The following is a 20830-nucleotide window of genomic DNA, read 5'->3' as shown; positions in this document are numbered from 1 at the left end:
AATGATTCCATTTGGTTCATCACCTTCATTAACCAATATTAATTAATTAAATCATTATGAGCCTTGTACGCTTCAGCCTTATTTTTAGATCTTTGACATGACCATATCGGGTCTTTGTTTTTTCCTGTCAAATGATTGATTGATCAACTTCATATTTTTCAAACATAGCTAAGCATCTGCTGATACACTAATGTAACAGTTACACGCTGAGGCTCCATTATGTGCTCTTCTAAAAGTGTTGTTTCTCACTTTCACGTATTATTAAACAAGGTTACTCACATGCGTACAAACAGCCTCAAGACAATATAGCATGGATGCTGGCCGATCTAATTTTGTGTGTGATCATAGTCTGTTGAAATGGTGCACTGCATTAACGAAATCAATAATGAATATGTATTACTTAAAGTAACATATTTATGACAGGACTTTTTCTGTTTATTCCTATGAGATCATGCTAACAACTTCAACTGCAGATCAAAACATTCTTTTATTCGACTATACACCATACCGTTGCTGCTATGCCCAGTTACAAAAAATGTTGCTTGTGCCAAACACATTGGCATGAAAACACATGTGGCTTCACAGTATTTATGTATTTTTTCCTAAATTGGAACAGTGGTGTACATATCTGTCCTTTTTGTCCTGTTCTGCCATGGTTTGATGCTTTTGGTGAAGGGGATCTTCTCTAATTTTGCACATAAGGGGTCATTTCTTGGTTTCGTCAAGTCATTAATAATTTAATTGTTTTTAGATAATAAGTACTCCTAGTAGATAGAAAGAATGCTCTCAAGGAGTCGTATTGTTTTGCTTTTATCTGTTGGTCTTTACTCTTGTATTCTCGCTTTTATAGTTTCGTTCAGACATGTTTCTCTACATAACGTGATCATTTTGAAAGATCGAAAACTAATAGCACAATATGTCTACAAATAAGACCCAATTTCTAATCACATTAATAAAAGATTCTGTACTGAAAATGTGTGTCCATTTGATGAGTTAAGTGTACCCTTCCTCTTTTTATCCCCCCCCCCTCCCAACCATGTATATATTATCCTTCCCACATTAATGAAATATTTATATACTGCCGGGGCCTCCCTGCAGTTTTCTCTCGGTAGTATTAGTGTTTTTTCATGTGTTCTTAATTCTCATTTTTCATTTATAATTACTAGAAGCAGTTATATTACTTTGTATCATCTGATTAAATCAGTATGCGTAGTTTCATCTATTGTTCTCTCCATAAACAGAACTATGTAGTCTGTGATCTAAATGGATCTCCATCTGATGTGAGGAGGAGTTGGCGAAGGGCAATTTTAATCCTCCGCCTGTGGTGCTTTAACAACACTGATGAACGATACCAATTTGGTGACCCTTGCTCTTGCAGTTGTATGATACCGGCCATTGGGAAGTTCTTTATTTACATCCACTGGAGTTCTAAATGGCTGTGCGCCATCATTGATGGGCCTTCACTGTATCTTGATGGGTATACAACCAGAAGTAAAGGACGGGATCATGAACTTAAGAGTTCGTGAGAATGACAGCAGGCGGAGGAAAGGGCCTGTTCTGATAGAAAAATCAGAGGCACTACCATGGCGTGGGAACTACAAATCAGCAGACTTATGCATTTTTGGCTATCATGGTTTGATTCCAGCCTTTAAAGAGATGCACGCCTTTGTTCAGACAGGCAAATGCAAATCAAAAGAGAAGCTGGAAATGGCCGGGCAAACTTTCATCTGGCATCTTCCTGAGGCCAGTAGATCTGACAACTTGTTCCAAGATATAGATGACAATTTCTTCATTGGTGGTAAATTTGGCATGGAAAGACTTAAAGCTGCCCGGTGCTGGTCAGATGAATCTGAGGAGGCAAGATCAGGGATGCATTTTGCAGAGAAATCAGAGACATATACTGCATGCCCTGCCAAGAAACAAGATACGACACCTGAAATGAAGAGAACTGTAGACATCATTGAGAACATTAGACTTCTATACCGTCCAGATCATGTCCACGCCAGATTACAGCTCACTGATATGCCTATACACCTTGGAAAGGAAGGACCAATTGGTGATTTGTGGGCCAACCAACACCTAATTGATGTGCACATGTCATCATTTAGCTTTCTGGGCCAGAGAATCTCGATTAGTGGCTCCTATTCCATTGGAAGTTTGGTCGAGGAGAATACTTGGAGTGCAACGGACAACCATCCTGTCAAAAGGGCCACGAAAAAGCTGGATTCTATTGAAGAAAACGCTGCGATCAATGGACATGGTGTTGGTTTATATAATCTGGCGAAACATGTTATATGAATTCTACTATTCAGTGCATGAACAGGGTTCCAGAACTGAAGGCTGCATTGACAAGGTTCGCTTGTTTAAACATCCCGTTCTTCCTCCGCCCAACACGTGGAAGTACTTCTTTTGCTGGAATTTTTTTTCTCATGGTAACTTGAGTTTACTTATGCAGCTATTCGCATAATGCCAAGCGCGATGGGATTGACGTCATGTCACACAATCTTTCAGTTGCAGCTAATCATATATTTTCAGAGCTTGATAAAAATACTGAAGCAGTTAGTCCTTCAAAGCTCTTAGAGGTCAGCAGTCAGCCTGCCCATTTGGCTCATAACATCTCAAGGAATTTATAGTTACTGTCTTTTATGCAAGTTTTCCTTGCCTTTTGACAAACTGGTTTATGGAAAATGAGGATTAAATATGTTTTTGATCACGACAAAGAGTAAATTACTTGTATTTTTAACTGATTTATTGGGGCTGATTTTGGTTTGGTCTGATTATGTGCAGATGATGCGAGCGAAATATCCAACATTTGCCGAACAGGAAAATAATGTTTATAGGCAACAGGTTCCTTTTGCTTCTATGAGTAAGGCATGGGTTATTTAATATTGATATTCTAACGGTGAGCATTGTTTGCTTACAGGACGCTGAAGAGTGCTGGTCTGGCCTATTGAATGCGTTTTCTGAAGCTTTTGCATCAGAAGCAAGGTAACTTGCAGTTTTGAGTAACAATATGCATCCCATGTTCATTCCTAGCTCTTGTCATGTTGTCGCTCGTCGCCATGAGATATTGTTGTTAGGAATAAGCCCCATGAGGCCATAGGCCGATATATATACATGTACAGGTGTGGTACATATGCAGGAAACCCCTTATACTACGGGATAAATACAAAGGGGTATACATGACTTATATTATAACTCTAACACCCCCCCTCAAACTCATGGTGGAGGAACAACACTGAGTTTGGAGAGATAAAAGCCATGTTGTGCTCTAGTCTGGGCCTTCGTCAGGAAATCCGCCAACTGTAACTCGGAAGGCACATACTGAAGAGCAACAACCTGATCTTGCACAGCGGCGCGCACATAGAAAGCATCAACACCAATATGCTTGGTGAGCTCATGCTTCACAGGATCGCGCGCAATGCTAATAGCACCTGTACTGTCAGATAAGAGCATAGTCGGTGTAGTGACAGAAACACCAAAGTCCTGAAGTAACCACCGTAACCAGGTCACCTCTGCCGTCAAAAGAGCCATAGCTCGCAACTCAGCCTCAGCACTCGAACGGGAAACTGCAATCTGTTTCTTCGTCTTCCAGGCAATGAGAGAACCGCCAAGAAAAACACAGTAAGCAGAAAGCGAACGGCGATCAGAAGGATCACTAGCCCACGTAGCATCCGCATAGGCCTGAAGCTGTAAAGAACTGGAGCTAGGAAAGAAGAGACGGTGAGAGATCGTGCCCCGAAGATATCAGAGAACACGAAGGAGATGACTATAATGAACCGATGTGGAGCAGAAACAAACTGACTCAGAATATGAACCGGATAAGAGATGTCCGGACGAGTGACAGCTAGATAGACAAGACTGCCAACAAGATGACGATAACGCGTCGGGTCAGGGAGAGGATCACCATCAGTAGCACGGAGGTGAACATTGAGCTCCATAGGAGTCTCAACAGTGCGCTCGTCAGAAAGAGCAGCACGAGCAAGAAGATCCTGGATATACTTTTCCTGGGATATAAAAAAGCCATCAGAGGTAGAAGAGACTTCAATCCCAAGAAAGTAGCGAAGAGGTCCAAGATCAGACATAAGAAACTGCTCACTAAGACGAGACTTTACAAAGGCAATATACTCGGGGTCATCCCCAGTGATGACCATATCATCAACATAGAGAAGAAGAAGAGTCCGGCCACGAGGAGAAAGGTGAATAAACAATGCGGGATCATGAGCACTTGCTGAAAAACCAGCAGTAGTGACCACAGAAGCAAAACGCTCAAACCAGGCGCGAGGGGCTTGCTTAAGGCCATAGAGAGAGCGACGAAGACGACACACCATGCCATCAGGAACAGAATACCCAGGTGGTGGCTGCATGTACACCTCCTCACGCAGCTCACCATTAAGAAAGGCATTCTTAACATCAAGCTGAGATATAGACCAGTGGCGTGCAGAGGCAACGGCAAGAAGTGTACGAATAGTGGTCATATGAGCCACAGGAGCAAAAGTCTCGTCATAATCACGACCATGCTCCTGCTGAAAACCACGAGCCACGAGACGAGCTTTGTGACGCTCAAGAGAACCATCGGAGCGAGTCTTAACCTTGTAGACCCACTTACAAGTGATGGGACGGACTCCGGGAGGAAGAGAAACAAGATCCCAGGTACCAGTGCGTTCAAGAGCAGCAATCTCCTCCGCCATCGCAAACTGCCATTCAGGATGAACAACAGCCTGACGGTAAGAAGTCGGCTCAAGAACAGCAGCACCAGCGGTGGGAAAGCCAAAGCGATCAATAGGCGGACGAGGACGAGAACGCAGGCCATAAGTAGGCTGAGAGGAAGAGGACGACTCATCCAAGGAAGCATCCACAGGTCGTGAACGATGAGTGTAATGCCGCGGAAGAGATGGAACAAGAGAAGGAGGAATCGCCAAGGTAGAATCAGGGGGTGGCGACGAAGAAGTCACCGGAGATGAAGGTGTAGAATCCGGTGACATGCTAGGTGAGGAGACCGGGGAAGATGGTGGCGGTGAATCGACGAGGGGTGGAGAAGCAGAGGGAGTGGGACGAATAGGCACAGGCACGACAGAAGTGATAGGGGAGTCAGGAAAAGTGAGAAAAGAGATATCCTCCACGGAAAAGACCGAGGAAGATGGTCGTGGGTAAAAAGGACGAGACTCATCAAAAGTCACATCTCGAGAGATACGCATCCGACGACCGACAGGATCCCAACAACGATAGCCCTTATGCTCATCACTGTAGCCTAAGAAGACACACTCAACAGACTGAGCGGTTAGTTTGATGCGTTCGCGAGGGGCAAGAAGAACATAGCAAACACAACCAAACAAGCGAAGCATCGAATAATCGGGAGAGCGATCAAACAGACGCTCAAAAGGAACACCACCCTGCAAAGCAGCAGATGGCTGAAGGTTGATGAGATAGACAGAAGTGGAGATAGCCTCGGCCCAAAAATGAGGCGGAAGAGAGGCGGCGATCATCATAGCACGAGCCGTCTCAAGAAGGTGACGATGCTTGCGCTCAGACACACCATTCTGAGCATGAGCACCAGGACAAGAGAACTGGGCAAGAGTACCATGCTCAGCAAGAACACCACGCAACATCTTAGAGATATACTCACCAGCGGAGTCAGCACGAAAAACACGAATGGGTGAAGAGAACTGAGTATGAACCATGGCAGCAAAACGCTTATAAATAGACAACACCTCACTACGTGAAGTCATGAAATAAAGCCATGTGTAACGAGAAAAATCATCGATGAAAATAATATAGTATTTATGACCACCTTTCGAAGTGAAAGGAGCCGGACCCCATACATCAGAATGGACTAAATCGAAAGGACGCTGAGACACTGACTCACTATGAGAATATGGTAGCTGAATCTGCTTGCCAAGACGACAACCCTGACGCTCTAAAGAGACATCTCCTGAGACAGACCCCAGAAGACCTCGACGAACTAAAGACGATAATCGAGAACCACACAGATGACCAAGTCGATGATGCCACTGCTTGAAGGAACCAGTAACAGAAGCGACAGCAGCGGAGGAACTGGCGATGGTGGTGGCAGCGGAAGGAACATGAAGCCAGTCCAACTCCCAAAGACCCTGAGAATCACGGCGGCGAGGGCCAGCCCCAACCAGAGTGTGCGTGCGACGATCTTGGACAGAACAAGAGTCAACATCAAGGATGACACGACAACCAGAGTCAGTAAGTTGACCGGCAGAAAACAGATTCATAGTAAGTCGAGGAACATGAGCAACATCAGGAACAGAATAAGGAGTAGAAAGATGGCCTCTACTAGCAACAGAAAGTGGAGTACCATCAGCAGTAAAGACATGAACAGGAGAATCCAGCGAGCGAAGAGAAGACAAAGCGGAAGAATGAGAAGACATATGAAAAGAAGCTCCAGAATCCAGAACCCATGGGGATGTACCTGACTGTGTAGAGGGCGGGTGCTCAGTGCGGGAAGCATCAGTCACAGAACCAGCAGTACCCGTCGAGGAAGAACCTGAAGCCGCGAGCAGACGCTTAAGTCTCAGAATATCCTGTTCAGTCAAAGCAATGGATGAAGCTGGCGAGGGAGATGACGAAGTCCCTGAGGAGGATGATCGTGCCTTGCGCAGGTGTTTTCGCTTTGTGTAGCACTGGGACTCAATATGACCATCATTGTTGCAGTAGTCACAATGTGAACGGGGCCGACCTGAGCCTCCAGAAGGAGTGGGCAAGAGCGGCGGAGCACTCGAGCGAGAATGGGGCGGTGCAGGAGGTGGAGTGGAAGAAACCCGAGTAGCGAGCACAGAGGGAACCTCCAGCAAACCAGCACCACGTAGGCGAGTCTCCTCAGCACGAATCTCTGAAAGCGCCTCCATGAGAGAAATACGGCCACGAGCAAACAACTGAGCACGCCGGGGCTCAAACTCCTTACGGAGCCGAGACAGGAACTCATAGACGCGATGAAACTCCAAATCGGCCTGGACAGCTTGGCAGCAGGGGCAAGTACGACAACCAGCACTGCGGAGAGAATCAAGCTGGCGCCAGATAGCAGAACTCTGTGCATAAAAGTCATCAACAGTAGAGTCACCCTGCTGAAGAGCATGCTCCTGACGAACCACAGAAAGATATAAGGCATCACCAGAGGGCTCATAGCGCTGACGAAGACAGGTCCACATCTGGAAGACAGTAGGAAGACCCAGAAACTCAGAAGCAAACTGAGGCAGAACACTAGCAGTGAGAACAGCTGCAGCACGAGCATCATCATCAAGCCACTGAGTGTAAACAGACAAAGCACCATGATACGTCTGAAGAGCCTCCTCATAAGCCAAAGCCCGCTCATCATAGGCACGATCAGCAGCCTCATCAGCAATCTTAGCCGCATCCTTGGCGGCCTGATTAGCATCCGTAGGAAGAACCAGTGGAGTCGGCGGAGTAGGGGCCACCGGAGGAACCGGACGGGGCGGACAGCAGACCTCGCCAGAAAGAACACCCCAGAGACGGATGCCACGCATGTGAATGCGCATGAAGCCAGCGAACTCGGTGTAGTTAGTATCATCAAAGATCACCGGACAGCGAGGGACAGAAACATAGCCCGATGTAGCAGACATTTTTTTTGTTTTTTGGAGAGACCCGGAATCAGAGGAAACACCGAACAGCAGGCGGAAGACCACGCGCGAACGGCAGCCGCGGGAGGGGCGGACGAGCACGGGCGGGCGCGGGGCCTGGTACGGGGGCGCGGGGCCTGGTACGGGGGCCCGCAGGTCGCGGTGGCCGAGCCGGGGAGAGCGGCGGCGGCGGCCTACTTCGAGCGGGAGCAGCCGCGGTCGACGAACGGCAGCCGCGGGAGGGGCGGACGAGCAGGAGCAGCGGCGGCCGACTCCACGGGAGCGGGAGGGAGTCTTCGGGCGGGAGCAGCCGCGGTCGACGAACGGCAGCCGCGGGAGGGGCGGACGAGCAGGAGCAGCCGCAGTCGACGACGACTTCAAGCAGGAGGACGGCGACTTCGAGCGGGAGCAGCGGCGGCCGACTCGATCGGGACGGATCAATAGCACGAGTTGCAGCGTGCAAAAAATTGACCTAGCCCTAATACCATGTTAGGAATAAGCAACTTGTATTCCCATGAGGCCATAGGCCGATATATATACATGTACAGGTGTGGTACATATGCAGGAAACCCCTTATACTACGGGATAAATACAAAGGGGTATACATGACTTATATTATAACTCTAACAATTGTTTCTACTGTTTCTCGGTAGGCACTTGCAGTTGTGGAGCAGTATTTCATTTCTCTTCTGATCAGTAACCTACCATTTCCCTTTCTGGGTAGCTGCTCAGTTTCATACTATTTCTCGTCTTTTACAGTGAGCCTACCACTGATCAGATGAAGGAAATTTTTGGGATTGAACTTGTGAGCAGGTTCTCTCTCTCTCTCTCAACATGTGTGAGCACGCACGCATGCAGCGGCTTTGTGTTATATGCCTATATATGTTATGTTTTGTTATTGGTGTCATACTCTTTCTGCACTTGTTTTGGGTAGTGCACAGATTGTTGCTGCTTGCATTGTGCTGTTATTTCTTCTGCAACAGACCAATTTTATGGTGACTATGCTTTTGAATGTACTTCTTTAGTACTTCTATCTGCAGTACTCATGACAGCTAAGGAGATTCAGTTATTTGCTTTAATAGGCGATGATTGCGGATCTGTAATTTGATCCTAGCATATGTTGGAACTACAGTGGTGTGACAAAATACATACTGTTGCAGCACTATTTCTCTTTGGAAAATAAAATCTATATTGTCGCAACATTGTTTTCTAAATCGTTTCCATGTAACAAGTCTTAATGGTGAATACACAACATTGCAAGAAAATCTATGCAATAAGAATATTAGCGGATTATTGCTTAGATTGACTCATGCAAAACTGGAGTAGATGCAATAATTTCGTTTGATGGTCACACCATTTTCTTTCGTGATAGCATCAATCTTAACGGAACCGTACATGAACACAGCGAAAAAAAATCCATCCAATATACACAACAATTTACAACTATCACTACAAAATGAAACCATGTTGCGACAGGAACCTAGGAAACAAAATCACTATAAACGTGCTGTATCATCCACCTGCCTCTGCCCACAACACAATAAATATAGGATTGCAACATTGTAAGTGCCCATACGTGAAATTGCAGCATCGTGGTCCCCGTGCGCAAACTTTGCTTTCTTCCTGACTGATTAAGGCAGCCTAGGCATGTCGATGATGATGACAGTCTCGTCAAGGTAGGTGTAGGTGATAAAGATGCTGCAGAACTAGTTGGAGCTGGTTTCCCAGCCGAGGCCAATCACGAAGATTGTGAGGGGATGGGTCTCGTTCCATGGCGCCATGCGTGGAGTTGAGCGCAACGCCAGAGGTTATGATGTCAGCGAGTGGGTTGGGCCTGACCTCCCTCGTAGAAACCAATTGTCGTCATCCACGGCAACTGGTACAGTTGTGGTGGGGTTATGCGGTGATGATGTCAGCAAGCTGGTCGCATGAGAGCAGCTCAGGAGGTGGAGGATGTTGTCTAGAGTGAGCCTGTACACAGCAGCCCCATCAGCGGGGGCAGTGAGGCTGCAACATTGCCCTTCTAGACATCAGAGGATCCATTGGAGGCGTGCATGCAGTAAATGTTAGAGTTATAATATAAGTCATGTATACCCCTTTGTATTTATCCCGTTGTATAAGGGGTTTCCTGCATATGTACCACACCTGTACGTATATATATATCGGCCTATGGCCTCATGGGAATACAAGTTGCTTATTCCTAACATGGTATTAGAGCTAGGTCAATTTTTTGCACGCTGCAACTCGTGCTGATCCGTCTCGATCGAAGCCGCCGGCTCCCTCTCGCTCGCAGTTTCCGTCGCCGCTGCCTCTCCTCTCGATCTCTCCTCCCGATCGGCGCTCCCTCTCCTCCACGCTGGGCTGCCCCGTCCTCCCTGCTCGATCGAAGTCGCCGGCTCCCTCCTGCTTTTGGAGTCCGCCAGCAGGCGCTGCTCCCGCCCGCCAGCTCCCGTCCGCTGCTCCCGTCCGCAGCTCCCGCCCTCCGCAGCTCCCGCCCGCCAGCTCCCGCCTGGGCTCGTCTACTGCTGTTGTCTGAGGTCTGCTGCGCCGGATCTCGCTCCCAGCCGCCGTCCTCGTCCGGCCTCTGCTATTTTCGGATCTTTGCCCAAAAAAAAAATGTCTGCTGCATCAGGCTACGTTGCTGTCCCTCGCTGTCCGGTGATCTTCGATGGTACCAACTACACCGAGTTCGCTGGCTTCATGCGCATTCACATGCGTGGCATTCGTCTCTGGGGTGTTCTTTCTGGCGAGGTCTGCTGTCCGCCACGTCCGGTCCCTCCGGTGGCCCCTACTCCGCCGACTCCACTGGTTCGTCCTCCGGACGCTACTCAGGCCGCCAAGGATGCGGCTAAGATTGCTGATGAGGCTGCTGATCGTGCCTATGATGAGAGGGCTTTGGCTTATGAGGAGGCTCTTCAGACGTATCATGGTGCTTTGTCTGTTTACACCCAGTGGCTTGATGATGATGCTCGTGCTGCAGCTGTTCTCACTGCTAGTGTTCTGCCTCAGTTTGCTTCTGAGTTTCTGGGTCTTCCTACTGTCTTCCAGATGTGGACCTGTCTTCGTCAGCGCTATGAGCCCTCTGGTGATGCCTTATACCTTTCTGTGGTTCGTCAGGAGCATGCTCTTCAGCAGGGTGACTCTACTGTTGATGACTTTTATGCACAGAGTTCTGCTATTTGGCGCCAGCTTGATTCTCTCCGCAGTGCTGGTTGTCGTACTTGCCCCTGCTGTCAGGCTGTCCAGGCCGATTTGGAGTTTCATCGCGTCTACGAGTTCCTGTCTCGGCTCCGTAAGGAGTTTGAGCCCCGGCGTGCTCAGTTGCTTGCTCGTGGCCGTATTTCTCTCATGGAGGCGCTTTCAGAGATTCGTGCTGAGGAGACTCGCCTACGTGGTGCTGGTTTGCTGGAGGTTCCCTCTGTGCTCGCTACTCGGGTTTCTTCCACTCCGCCGGCTGCACCGCCCCATTCTCGCTCGAGTGCTCCGCCGCTCTTGCCCACTCCTTCTGGAGGCTCAGGTCGCCCCCGTTCACATTGTGACCACTGCAACAATGATGGTCATATTGAGTCCCAGTGCTACACCAAGCGGAAACACCTGCGCAAGGCGCGATCATCCTCCTCAGGGACTTTGTCATCTCCCTCGCCAGCTTCAGCCATTGCTTTGACTGAACAGGATATTCTGAGACTTAAGCGTCTGCTCGCGGCTTCAGGTTCTTCCTCGACGGGTACTGCTGGTTCTGTGACTGATGCTTCCCGCACTGAGCACCCGCCCTCTACACAGTCAGGTACATTCCCATGGGTTCTGGACTCTGGAGCTTCTTTTCATATGTCTTCTCATTCTTCCGCTTTGTCCTCTCTTCGCTCGTTGAATTCTCCTGTTCATGTCTTTACTGCTGATGGTACTCCACTTTCTGTTGCTAGTAGAGGCCATCTTTCCACTCCTTCTTATTCTGTTCCTGATGTTGCTCATGTTCCTCGACTTACCATGAATCTGTTTTCTGCCGGTCAACTTACTGATTCTGGTTGTCGTGTCATCCTTGATGTTGACTCTTGTTTTGTCCAGGATCGTCGCACGCACACTCTGGTTGGAGCTGGCCCTCGCCGCCGTGATTCTCAGGGTCTTTGGGAGTTGGACTGGCTTCATGTTCCTTCTGCTGCCACTACCATCGCCAGTCCCTCCGCTGCTGTCGCCTCTGTTACTGGTTCCTTCAAGCAGTGGCATCATCGACTTGGTCATCTGTGTGGTTCTCGGTTATCGTCTTTAGTTCGTCGAGGTCTTCTGGGGTCTGTCTCAGGAGATGTCTCTTTAGAGTGTCAGGGTTGTCGTCTTGGCAAGCAGATTCAGTTACAATATTCCCATAGTGAGTCAGTGTCTAAGCGTCCTTTCGATTTAGTCCATTCTGATGTATGGGGTCCGGCTCCTTTCGCTTCGAAAGGTGGTCATAAATACTATATTATTTTCATCGATGATTTTTCTCGTTACACATGGCTTTATTTCATGACTTCACGTAGTGAGGTGTTGTCTATTTATAAGCGTTTTGCTGCCATGGTTCATACTCAGTTCTCTTCACACATTCGTGTTTTTCGTGCTGACTCCGCTGGTGAGTATATCTCTAAGATGTTGCGTGGTGTCCTTGCTGAGCAGGGTACTCTTGCCCAGTTCTCTTGTCCTGGTGCTCATGCTCAGAATGGCGTGTCTGAGCGCAAGCATCGTCACCTTCTTGAGACGGCTCGTGCGATGATGATCGCTGCCTCTCTTCCACCTCATTTTTGGGCCGAGGCTATCTCCACTTCTGCCTATCTCATCAACCTTCAGCCGTCCGCTGCTCTGCAGGGTGGTGTTCCTTTTGAGCGTCTTTTTGATCGTTCTCCCGATTATTCGATGCTTCGCTTGTTTGGTTGTGTTTGCTATGTTCTTCTTGCCCCTCGCGAACGCACCAAACTGACCGCTCAGTCTGTTGAGTGTGTCTTCTTAGGCTACAGTGATGAACATAAGGGCTATCGTTGTTGGGATCCTATCGGTCGTCGGATGCGTATCTCTCGAGACGTGACTTTTGATGAGTCTCGTCCTTTCTTTCCACGCCCATCTTCCTCGATATTTTCCGTGGAAGATATCTCTTTCCTCACTTTTCCTGACTCCCCTGTCACCCCCGTCGCGCCTTTGCCTATTCGTTCCACTCCCTCTGCTTCTCCACCCCTCGTTGATTCGCCGCCACCATCTTCCCCGGTCTCCTCACCTAGCATGTCACCGGATTCTCCACCTTCATCTCCGGTGACTTCTTCGTCGCCACCCCCTGATTCTACCTTGGTGATTCCACCTTCTCTTGTTCCATCTCTTCCTCAGCATTACACTCGTCGTTCACGACCAGTGGATGCTTCCTTGGATGAGTCGTCCTCTTCCTCTCAGCCTACTTATGGCTTGCGTTCTCGTCCTCGTCCGCCTATTGATCGCTTTGGATTTCCCACCGCTGGTGCTGCTGTTCTTGAGCCGACTTCTTACCGTCAGGCTGTTGTTCATCCTGAATGGCAGTTTGCGATGGCAGAGGAGATTGCTGCTCTTGAACGCACTGGTACCTGGGATCTTGTTTCTCTTCCTCCCGGAGTCCGTCCCATCACTTGTAAGTGGGTCTACAAGGTTAAGACTCGCTCCGATGGTTCTCTTGAGCGTCACAAAGCTCGTCTCGTGGCTCGTGGTTTTCAGCAGGAGCATGGTCGTGATTATGATGAGACTTTTGCTCCTGTGGCCCATATGACAACTATTCGTACACTTCTTGCTGTTGCCTCTGCACGCCACTGGTCTATCTCTCAGCTTGATGTTAAGAATGCCTTTCTTAATGGTGAGCTGCGTGAGGAGGTGTACATGCAGCCACCACCTGGGTATTCTGTTCCTGATGGCATGGTGTGTCGTCTTCGTCGCTCTCTCTATGGCCTTAAGCAAGCCCCTCGCGCCTGGTTTGAGCGTTTTGCTTCTGTGGTCACTACTGCTGGTTTTTCAGCTAGTGCTCATGATCCCGCATTGTTTATTCACCTTTCTCCTCGTGGCCGGACTCTTCTTCTTCTCTATGTTGATGATATGGTCATCACTGGGGATGACCCCGAGTATATTGCCTTTGTAAAGTCTCGTCTTAGTGAGCAGTTTCTTATGTCTGATCTTGGACCTCTTCGCTACTTTCTTGGGATTGAAGTCTCTTCTACCTCTGATGGCTTTTTTATATCCCAGGAAAAGTATATCCAGGATCTTCTTGCTCGTGCTGCTCTTTCCGACGAGCGCACTGTTGAGACTCCTATGGAGCTCAATGTTCACCTCCGTGCTACTGATGGTGATCCTCTCCCTGACCCGATGCGTTATCGTCATCTCGTTGGCAGTCTAGTCTATCTAGCTGTCACTCGTCCAGACATCTCTTATCCGGTTCATATTCTGAGTCAGTTTGTCTCTGCTCCCACATCGGTTCATTATAGTCATCTCCTTCGTGTTCTCCGATATCTTCGGGGCACGATCTCTCACCGTCTCTTCTTTCCTAGCTCCAGTTCTTTACAGCTTCAGGCCTATGCGGATGCTACGTGGGCTAGTGATCCTTCTGATCGCCGTTCGCTTTCTGCTTACTGTGTTTTTCTTGGCGGTTCTCTCATTGCCTGGAAGACGAAGAAACAGATTGCAGTTTCCCGTTCGAGTGCTGAGGCTGAGTTGCGAGCTATGGCTCTTTTGACGGCAGAGGTGACTTGGTTACGGTGGTTACTTCAGGATTTTGGTGTTTCTGTCACTACACCGACTATGCTCTTATCTGACAGTACAGGTGCTATTAGCATTGCGCGCGATCCTGTGAAGCATGAGCTCACCAAGCATATTGGTGTTGATGCTTTCTATGTGCGCGCTGCTGTGCAGGATCAGGTCATTGCTCTTCAGTATGTGCCTTCCGAGTTACAGTTGGCGGATTTCCTGACGAAGGCCCAGACTAGAGCACAACATGGCTTTTATCTCTCCAAACTCAGTGTTGTTCCTCCACCATGAGTTTGAGGGGGGGTGTTAGAGTTATAATATAAGTCATGTATACCCCTTTGTATTTATCCCGTTGTATAAGGGGTTTCCTGCATATGTACCACACCTGTACGTATATATATATCGGCCTATGGCCTCATGGGAATACAAGTTGCTTATTCCTAACAGTAAACACTAAATATCAAGGCCCTCTCCAGGCTGAATATAGTTGATTGACAGTGAAGAACTGAAGATGGGAATGGTCCAGTGCAGTGCAATTATCTCTAAATTGCACCTTCATAATGACTTAGAGTGGCTGTTAGTGATTTTCTTCTATTTGCAGGTCAAAATGTGCAGAAAATGGTGCAGGGCGTTTGAAGACACAAAGTGTAAAGCTTCTAAGATGTCCTATAACTGATGGCATGAACCACCTTGATGAGGTACTTGAGCATGTAAGTACCATTTCTGATCTCCTTAGTTCTTGACATGAAGTAGTTCAGTACTGGTGCTGATGGGACGGTTCTTTTTAGATTGTTTATGGCGTTTAGATTTTCACATGAGGATTGATGCTAAGTATTCATGTATTCTTTCGACAGACTCTGAGGACAGGAGATTCGATGTATGAAAAAGATTCAGAAATAAATGAGTTGCCTAGGCAAGACATACAGTTTCTTTGTTCATGATTATGTTTCCAATTCGACAAATAATATTTCAGATTCTTTTCCGTTCAGGTATTTCACGATACAGCTTGGTCGGATGTGGGATGAAATGCAAAACAGACTGACCAAAAAATTTGATGTAAGTTGGTTCTTTTGCCTTCTCTTACAAAGATTTCATGTTAGTGGTGTTCAAAAACGTTATTGAAACTTTGTACTGCAAGGATTGGCCACATTAGCCTTAAACACATTTGAACGCTTGGTCTTTTTCCCCCCAACCTGGAATCCAAGATAATTGATTCTTCTAGCTCTTTTGTTATACTAATTTTGCATTCTTTCCTTTTATTGCTGCAGAAAGTGAGCCATCCACTGCAATTGGATCTTTATGGGCACTGTTCAGATGAAATGAAACTTAAACTTCAAGCTGCCAGAGAGGTAGCACTCATTTTGTTGTTCAGATGCACCAAATGTGAAATTCAGTTGAAATTTAGAGGGAATAATATGCAAAATGCAAAATGATGTGGTAATGATCTTTCTGCTAATCAGAGTACAGTTAATTCACCATCAAGAACTGTTAAGGAATGGTTATGTCATTCTTCTGTGAGACCGGATCCTGGTTAAGTATTACCATTTATTTTTTAGTTGTTCAATCCAATCTTTGTATGTTTGATGGAATTAGTCTCATTTCAGGTCGCAGAATCTGGTGCCCTGGGATCATCTTACATGGACATTGATCAATGCAAGTAATCTGTATTTGTACTTAGCAAAGCATGCAACTAATTTTGTACTGTTCATGTTCAAATGTTGACAAAAAAGGGGCTATTCTGATTAGTTGTTTTCTTAAGAAACTTCCTGAATAGTTTCAGCCCCTACTATAAGAGTACAAAGTTGCTATTATTGCTGCTTGACTAGCTATAAACTAATATGCACCCATGCTGGTTATACTTCTATGCAGTTGATTCTACTGTACCAAAGAAACAATTAACGGGCATATACAATTTGGTAGCAGTTGTGACACACAAGGGGCCGACTGCAAATCTTGGACATTATGTTGCATGGGTTAAGCAAGCTAATGGTCAGGCAAATCAGTCGTAAAGTTTCCAATTATAAAAAAAATTAAAACCCATTGTTTCCCTGTCACTAAATCTACTAAATTTTCCATGTTGCAATGCAGAGACGTGGATTCAGTTTTCTGACGATATGACTAGCACACATGAGGACAGTGAGATTCTCGAACTATCCGGTGGTGCTGGTGAGTGATTATTAACTTACTAAAAACACAAGACTAAGATTTCTGAATTTTCTTATATCCATCTCTACACTGTTTCTCTTAACAGATGACCAACATGTGGCTTATATCTATCTGTACAAGGCTCAGCTTATCTGATTCCAAGCCTAGAGAGGTCTATTGGTCAAACCAGTTCCATAGTATTTCTATGTTCTGCATTAACTTCTTTTTTTGGGGGGAGGGGGGTGTTACAGCAATTAATCTTCCTGTTTACATTTTCTCATTACCTTGGCTCTTTCATTTTCCATTTTTATAGGCATTACGATCGAGTCAATCCTTCTCTTCTCACTTCAAGATTGATCTCGGGCCATCCGTTGCAAAACTGAGATTCCGACTGAGTTCTGTTGTGGTGCCTGCAGGGATGTGATTGTTTGGAGTTAAGAACTTCCCTGGTCAGTTACCTAGTTGAACAATTTTTTTTTTGCCTGTTGCGGCTTTGCTTAGGCCCCGTTTGGGAGCCATGTAAATGGATGATATTTTTTTCTTTTTGCGGAGAGCCATGTAAATTGTTGCGGTTGTAAAATCCATACCAGTGTATTCCACCACTCCACGCAACAAACCAGTATTTTACATGGGACTAGAGAGGAGACGAGTTGGAAAAAAAATGACGTGCTGGGAAGTGTACTGGATACCGACTGATTGCATGTGTAATTACGCGACCGTTTTCTTTACGGGTGTATGTTAGAGCATCTCCAACAACAGCCCTGTTTTTGGGCACAAAAATTGATTTTTTTTGTGGGGGGGGGGGGGGGGGGGGGGGGGGGTTTACGGGAAATAACACCAACATTTGATATAGGTACTGTATCCCCGCTCTGCAGCCACGGCGACTCCACGCCTCCCGCTCGCCATTTCCTGCACTGTAGATCTAGCCGCGCCGCCCTCGCGTCATGCCTCCACGGCGGCGAAGACTGGACCCGGCAGGCGAGGCCGCTCCCCCTCCCCCTTCCCCTTCCCCTTCCCCCACTCGATTCCCTCCCCAAGCGCAGGAAGCCTTCGCGGAGTTGGTGAGACTGATTTCACCGATCCCGCAGGCGATACTCATGGCGGCGGGGGATGGGGAGTGGGCGGAGCGGGCGACAAGGATTCGCGACGCTACAGCGGCGTGGATCTGGCGGGTTCAGGAATGGAAGGCGGCAGATCAGGCGGTGGCGGTGGCGAGAGATCTAGTTACGCGAGACGCGGTGACCAGTTATGCAGAGGCTTGCCGCCTGAGAGCAGAGGGAGAACAGAGGAACTTGGCGAAGCGGATCTACGACGAGGCCACGGCGGCAGAGAGACTACGGATGCCTGCCTACCCGCACTCCCCGTCGGCCGAGTTCGTGAAGTGGGCGAGGGCGGAGGCGAAATCAGAGGATCCCCACATGGCGCTGAGATGGGAGGGCTTGCTGGGAGTGGTTCCTTTAGGGCCACCACGGCAATGCATTTCGTCTTGGCCGCCGGCGTCGATTCGAGATTGAGCTCGTCTGGAAATCAGGCATGCACACCTCCAAGCTCACCCGTGCAGCGCAGGGGTGTCTGTGAAGCCAGGAGAGCTTCACCGCCGCCGATGCAGTTCAGTTCGCCGGTGAGAAGCTCTGCGGGTTGAAGAGGCACTGCCAGGAGGGCCCTTTAGGTCAGTGAGTAGCTGCCAACGGGCCCCGCCTGCCCTGTCCCCATACCTTTTGTGGGTGGAGTGGTTGCGCCCCTTCAAAAGGCGCCTCCCCTTCCGGATCCGCACCAGGAGGGGCCGGTTCGGGGAGCTAGGGTTTGTCCTGGCTATAGCAGGTCCATCGGATCCAACCTGGTGTGGGTACAGAAGGACAAATTCGCTTCTGGAGAGTTCACTGCAGCAGATTGCCACCCGGTTGGTAGATATGATCGATTGTCTATTCCAAAAATCTTCTCCTTCTCTCGAGATTTCTGGTCTAGGTGATTGGGCAAGATCCCGTTCGCTTCCATTGTCAAGATGGCGGGAGGAGGGAGAGATGCTAGCAACCGTGGAGGGAGATACGGCTCGGGGAGGGGCCGCAATGGTCGCTCTCCTGCCCCTACTCCGACGGGGCAGGACGGGTCTGCTCCGCCGCCTCTGGTTCCTCAGGCGCCTGCTGCGCCGCCCCATCTGTCAATATATGCTAAGCCCCCACTGTTTCCAGTTGGTTCTGCTCAAGCTATGATGCAGACAGGGGGGCAGATGTATAGCTGCCAGGGGAGCTGGAATCCTCAAATGCAGCAGATGCCACAGTGGGCGAATCAGCAGCAGTTCCCGTTTCAGTATTTGCCTCCTACTCAGGTCTTTCCTCAGCATTTCATTCCTCAGATGCAGCCGGTCCAGTTTGGAGGGAGTGGATCTTCTACTGGTGGTAGCGTGCAGAGCAGTCAGCCGGAATCCAGCAAAAACAAGAAAAAGAAGAACCAAAGGAACAAGCAGACAGCTGCTACTACGACAAGTGACGATTCCTCTTTCAACGTGGATCCTAAGTTCATTGGGGCGGTCTGCTACAACTGTAGTCTTCCAGGCCACTTTGTGGGCATGTGCTCCACCCCTAAAGTTTGTTTCATCTGCAAGACACCAGGTCACCACATGGATACTTGTCCTACCTCGTACAAACCTTACCCTGCTGCTATGTACTGGGGGAGTGCCAACAATGGACTAGGATTCTTTCATATTGAAACTGGTGGCAAGGAAGACTACGAGTGGCTAAACTTTGGGAATGTTGGAATAGTCTTAATTGAAAAGGGAGAGATTTCTGAGAAAGTGTGGGGACTTTGTTTCTCTGATATGTGGAAAACTAACTGGCCCTGGCAGATCAGAAAATATGATGAGAAGAAATTCATTGTCAGGTTTCCCCCAAACAAGAAGATCAAGGATTTAGTGGAATATCCTTCCATCAACTTGAAGAAAGAAGGAGTGACTATATCTTTTAGTGACTGGAATGGGGAAATGCCAGCATATGACACTCTGGAGGAAACTTGGATTGTGATTGAAGGACTGCCACCCAAGTGGATATCCTGGAGCATTATCTCTCAGATTTCAACTATGCTTGGTGTCCTTGTTAATGTGGATTGGCACACTATATTCAGGAGCTTTTATGAAAAGGTGAGGATCTAGGTAGCTGTGAGAGACCCTGCTAAGATACCTAGAGACAGAATGGTTGAAATACACCATGAACTATATTTGCTGCAGTTTACAGTGGAGTCTAAGTCTGTTAGTGGACATGAGTCAGATAATCCTCCAGGGCCTGATGACAACAATCCCTCTCAGAACAAGCACACTGAAGAAGAGTTTGATTCCAGTGGTGATGACTTACTAGGAGAAGACATGGATACTGGAAATAGCAACTCCAACACCAAAAACAAACAACAAACCACTGGGTCCAATGGAGCCAGGACTATGCAAAAGTGCTCTACTCCTGCTCCTAGAGCCAATGAAGCAAATCCGATCTCCTCCAAGATTCTTGGTGCACCTATGACCAAAAGCTACCTTGAGGCAGTGAAGAAGAAGCATAATGATACATTGGGCACCCCTCTCCTTGATCAATTTGAAGCTGCTGCTGACAAGCCTATCTCTCAGAAGTGCACCAATACTCAACATGTGTGGGGCCCTGTAGTGGCTTCCAGAATTAGCACCAGGAACATAAGAGATGGCAGGCCAGCCCTTCAGAAAGCTCAGGAGCTGAAACAAATTAAAAACTTGGAAAAACCTACTATTAGAAAAGGTACCCATAACTCTTTTGCTTGCTTAGATGATTCTCTATTAATTAGAACTGCAGAGTGCTCAGGTATTAACTTGGGTACTAGCAGGGATAATATTAGAGATAACATTTTCACTATTAAGCAGATAGAGTTAGATAGACTTGCTAGATTTAATTCTGAAAATCCTGATGTATTTCTACCTACTAGTATTGATATTACTGGCGAGGAATTTAATGATATTAATGTCAATCCTGGGACCAATGTTGAGCCTGAGGATGGGACACATATTAATGTGTCCCTTGAATCAGACTCCCCCTGGATTGAGATTAGCAGGAAATCTAACTCCTATAGAGGGAGGAGGAAAATTGATTTTAGTATTAAATGATAGGTATTTTTTGGAATATTAGAGGGCTGAATGGCCCCATTAAAGTGGACAAATTGAAAGAGCTCATTAGAGCCAATAGTCCTGATTTTATTTGTATTTCTGAGACCAAGAAAGAAGAGTTTACTCTTCTTCAACTTGAAGCTTTTGATCCCAGATCTGAATTCCAATGGAAATGGCTCCCTGCAATTAACACTGCAGGAGGGATTTTAATTGGATGTAGGCTAGATATATTTGACTTAGTCCAATGGGA

At 47.6% G+C, this 20830-nt stretch overlaps 1 protein-coding gene across 6 annotated transcripts; it reads left to right on the top strand.

Annotated features, from left to right (window-relative positions):
• The first annotated feature begins 1178 nt into the window (after window positions 1-1178).
• LOC109781274 (ubiquitin carboxyl-terminal hydrolase 6-like) lies at window positions 1179-17093 on the top strand. Of its 6 annotated transcripts, XM_073505928.1 has the most exons (14): window positions 1179-2353; window positions 2456-2582; window positions 2788-2847; window positions 2924-2988; window positions 8364-8417; window positions 14923-15031; window positions 15176-15377; window positions 15590-15670; window positions 15782-15851; window positions 15926-15974; window positions 16191-16310; window positions 16410-16487; window positions 16573-16638; window positions 16780-17093. In XM_073505928.1, exons 1-7 carry the CDS (start codon window positions 2295-2297, stop codon window positions 15260-15262), a joined length of 561 nt encoding a protein of 186 aa, XP_073362029.1. In that variant the 5' UTR covers window positions 1179-2294; the 3' UTR covers window positions 15263-15377; window positions 15590-15670; window positions 15782-15851; window positions 15926-15974; window positions 16191-16310; window positions 16410-16487; window positions 16573-16638; window positions 16780-17093. The 6 variants fall into 6 exon arrangements, with proteins under 6 accessions (XP_073362029.1, XP_073362028.1, XP_073362027.1 ...); XM_073505927.1 differs by lacking the exon at window positions 15782-15851; XM_073505926.1 differs by having other exon boundaries at window positions 15782-15974.
• Window positions 17094-20830: the final 3737 nt, after the last annotated feature.

The sequence above is a fragment of the Aegilops tauschii genome, chromosome 7 (genome assembly GCF_002575655.3).
Source record: "Aegilops tauschii subsp. strangulata cultivar AL8/78 chromosome 7, Aet v6.0, whole genome shotgun sequence".
NCBI classification, from domain to species: Eukaryota; Viridiplantae; Streptophyta; class Magnoliopsida; order Poales; family Poaceae; genus Aegilops; species Aegilops tauschii.
Note: the sequence above shows the minus strand (reverse complement) of the source record. Positions and strands in the feature narration are given on the sequence as shown.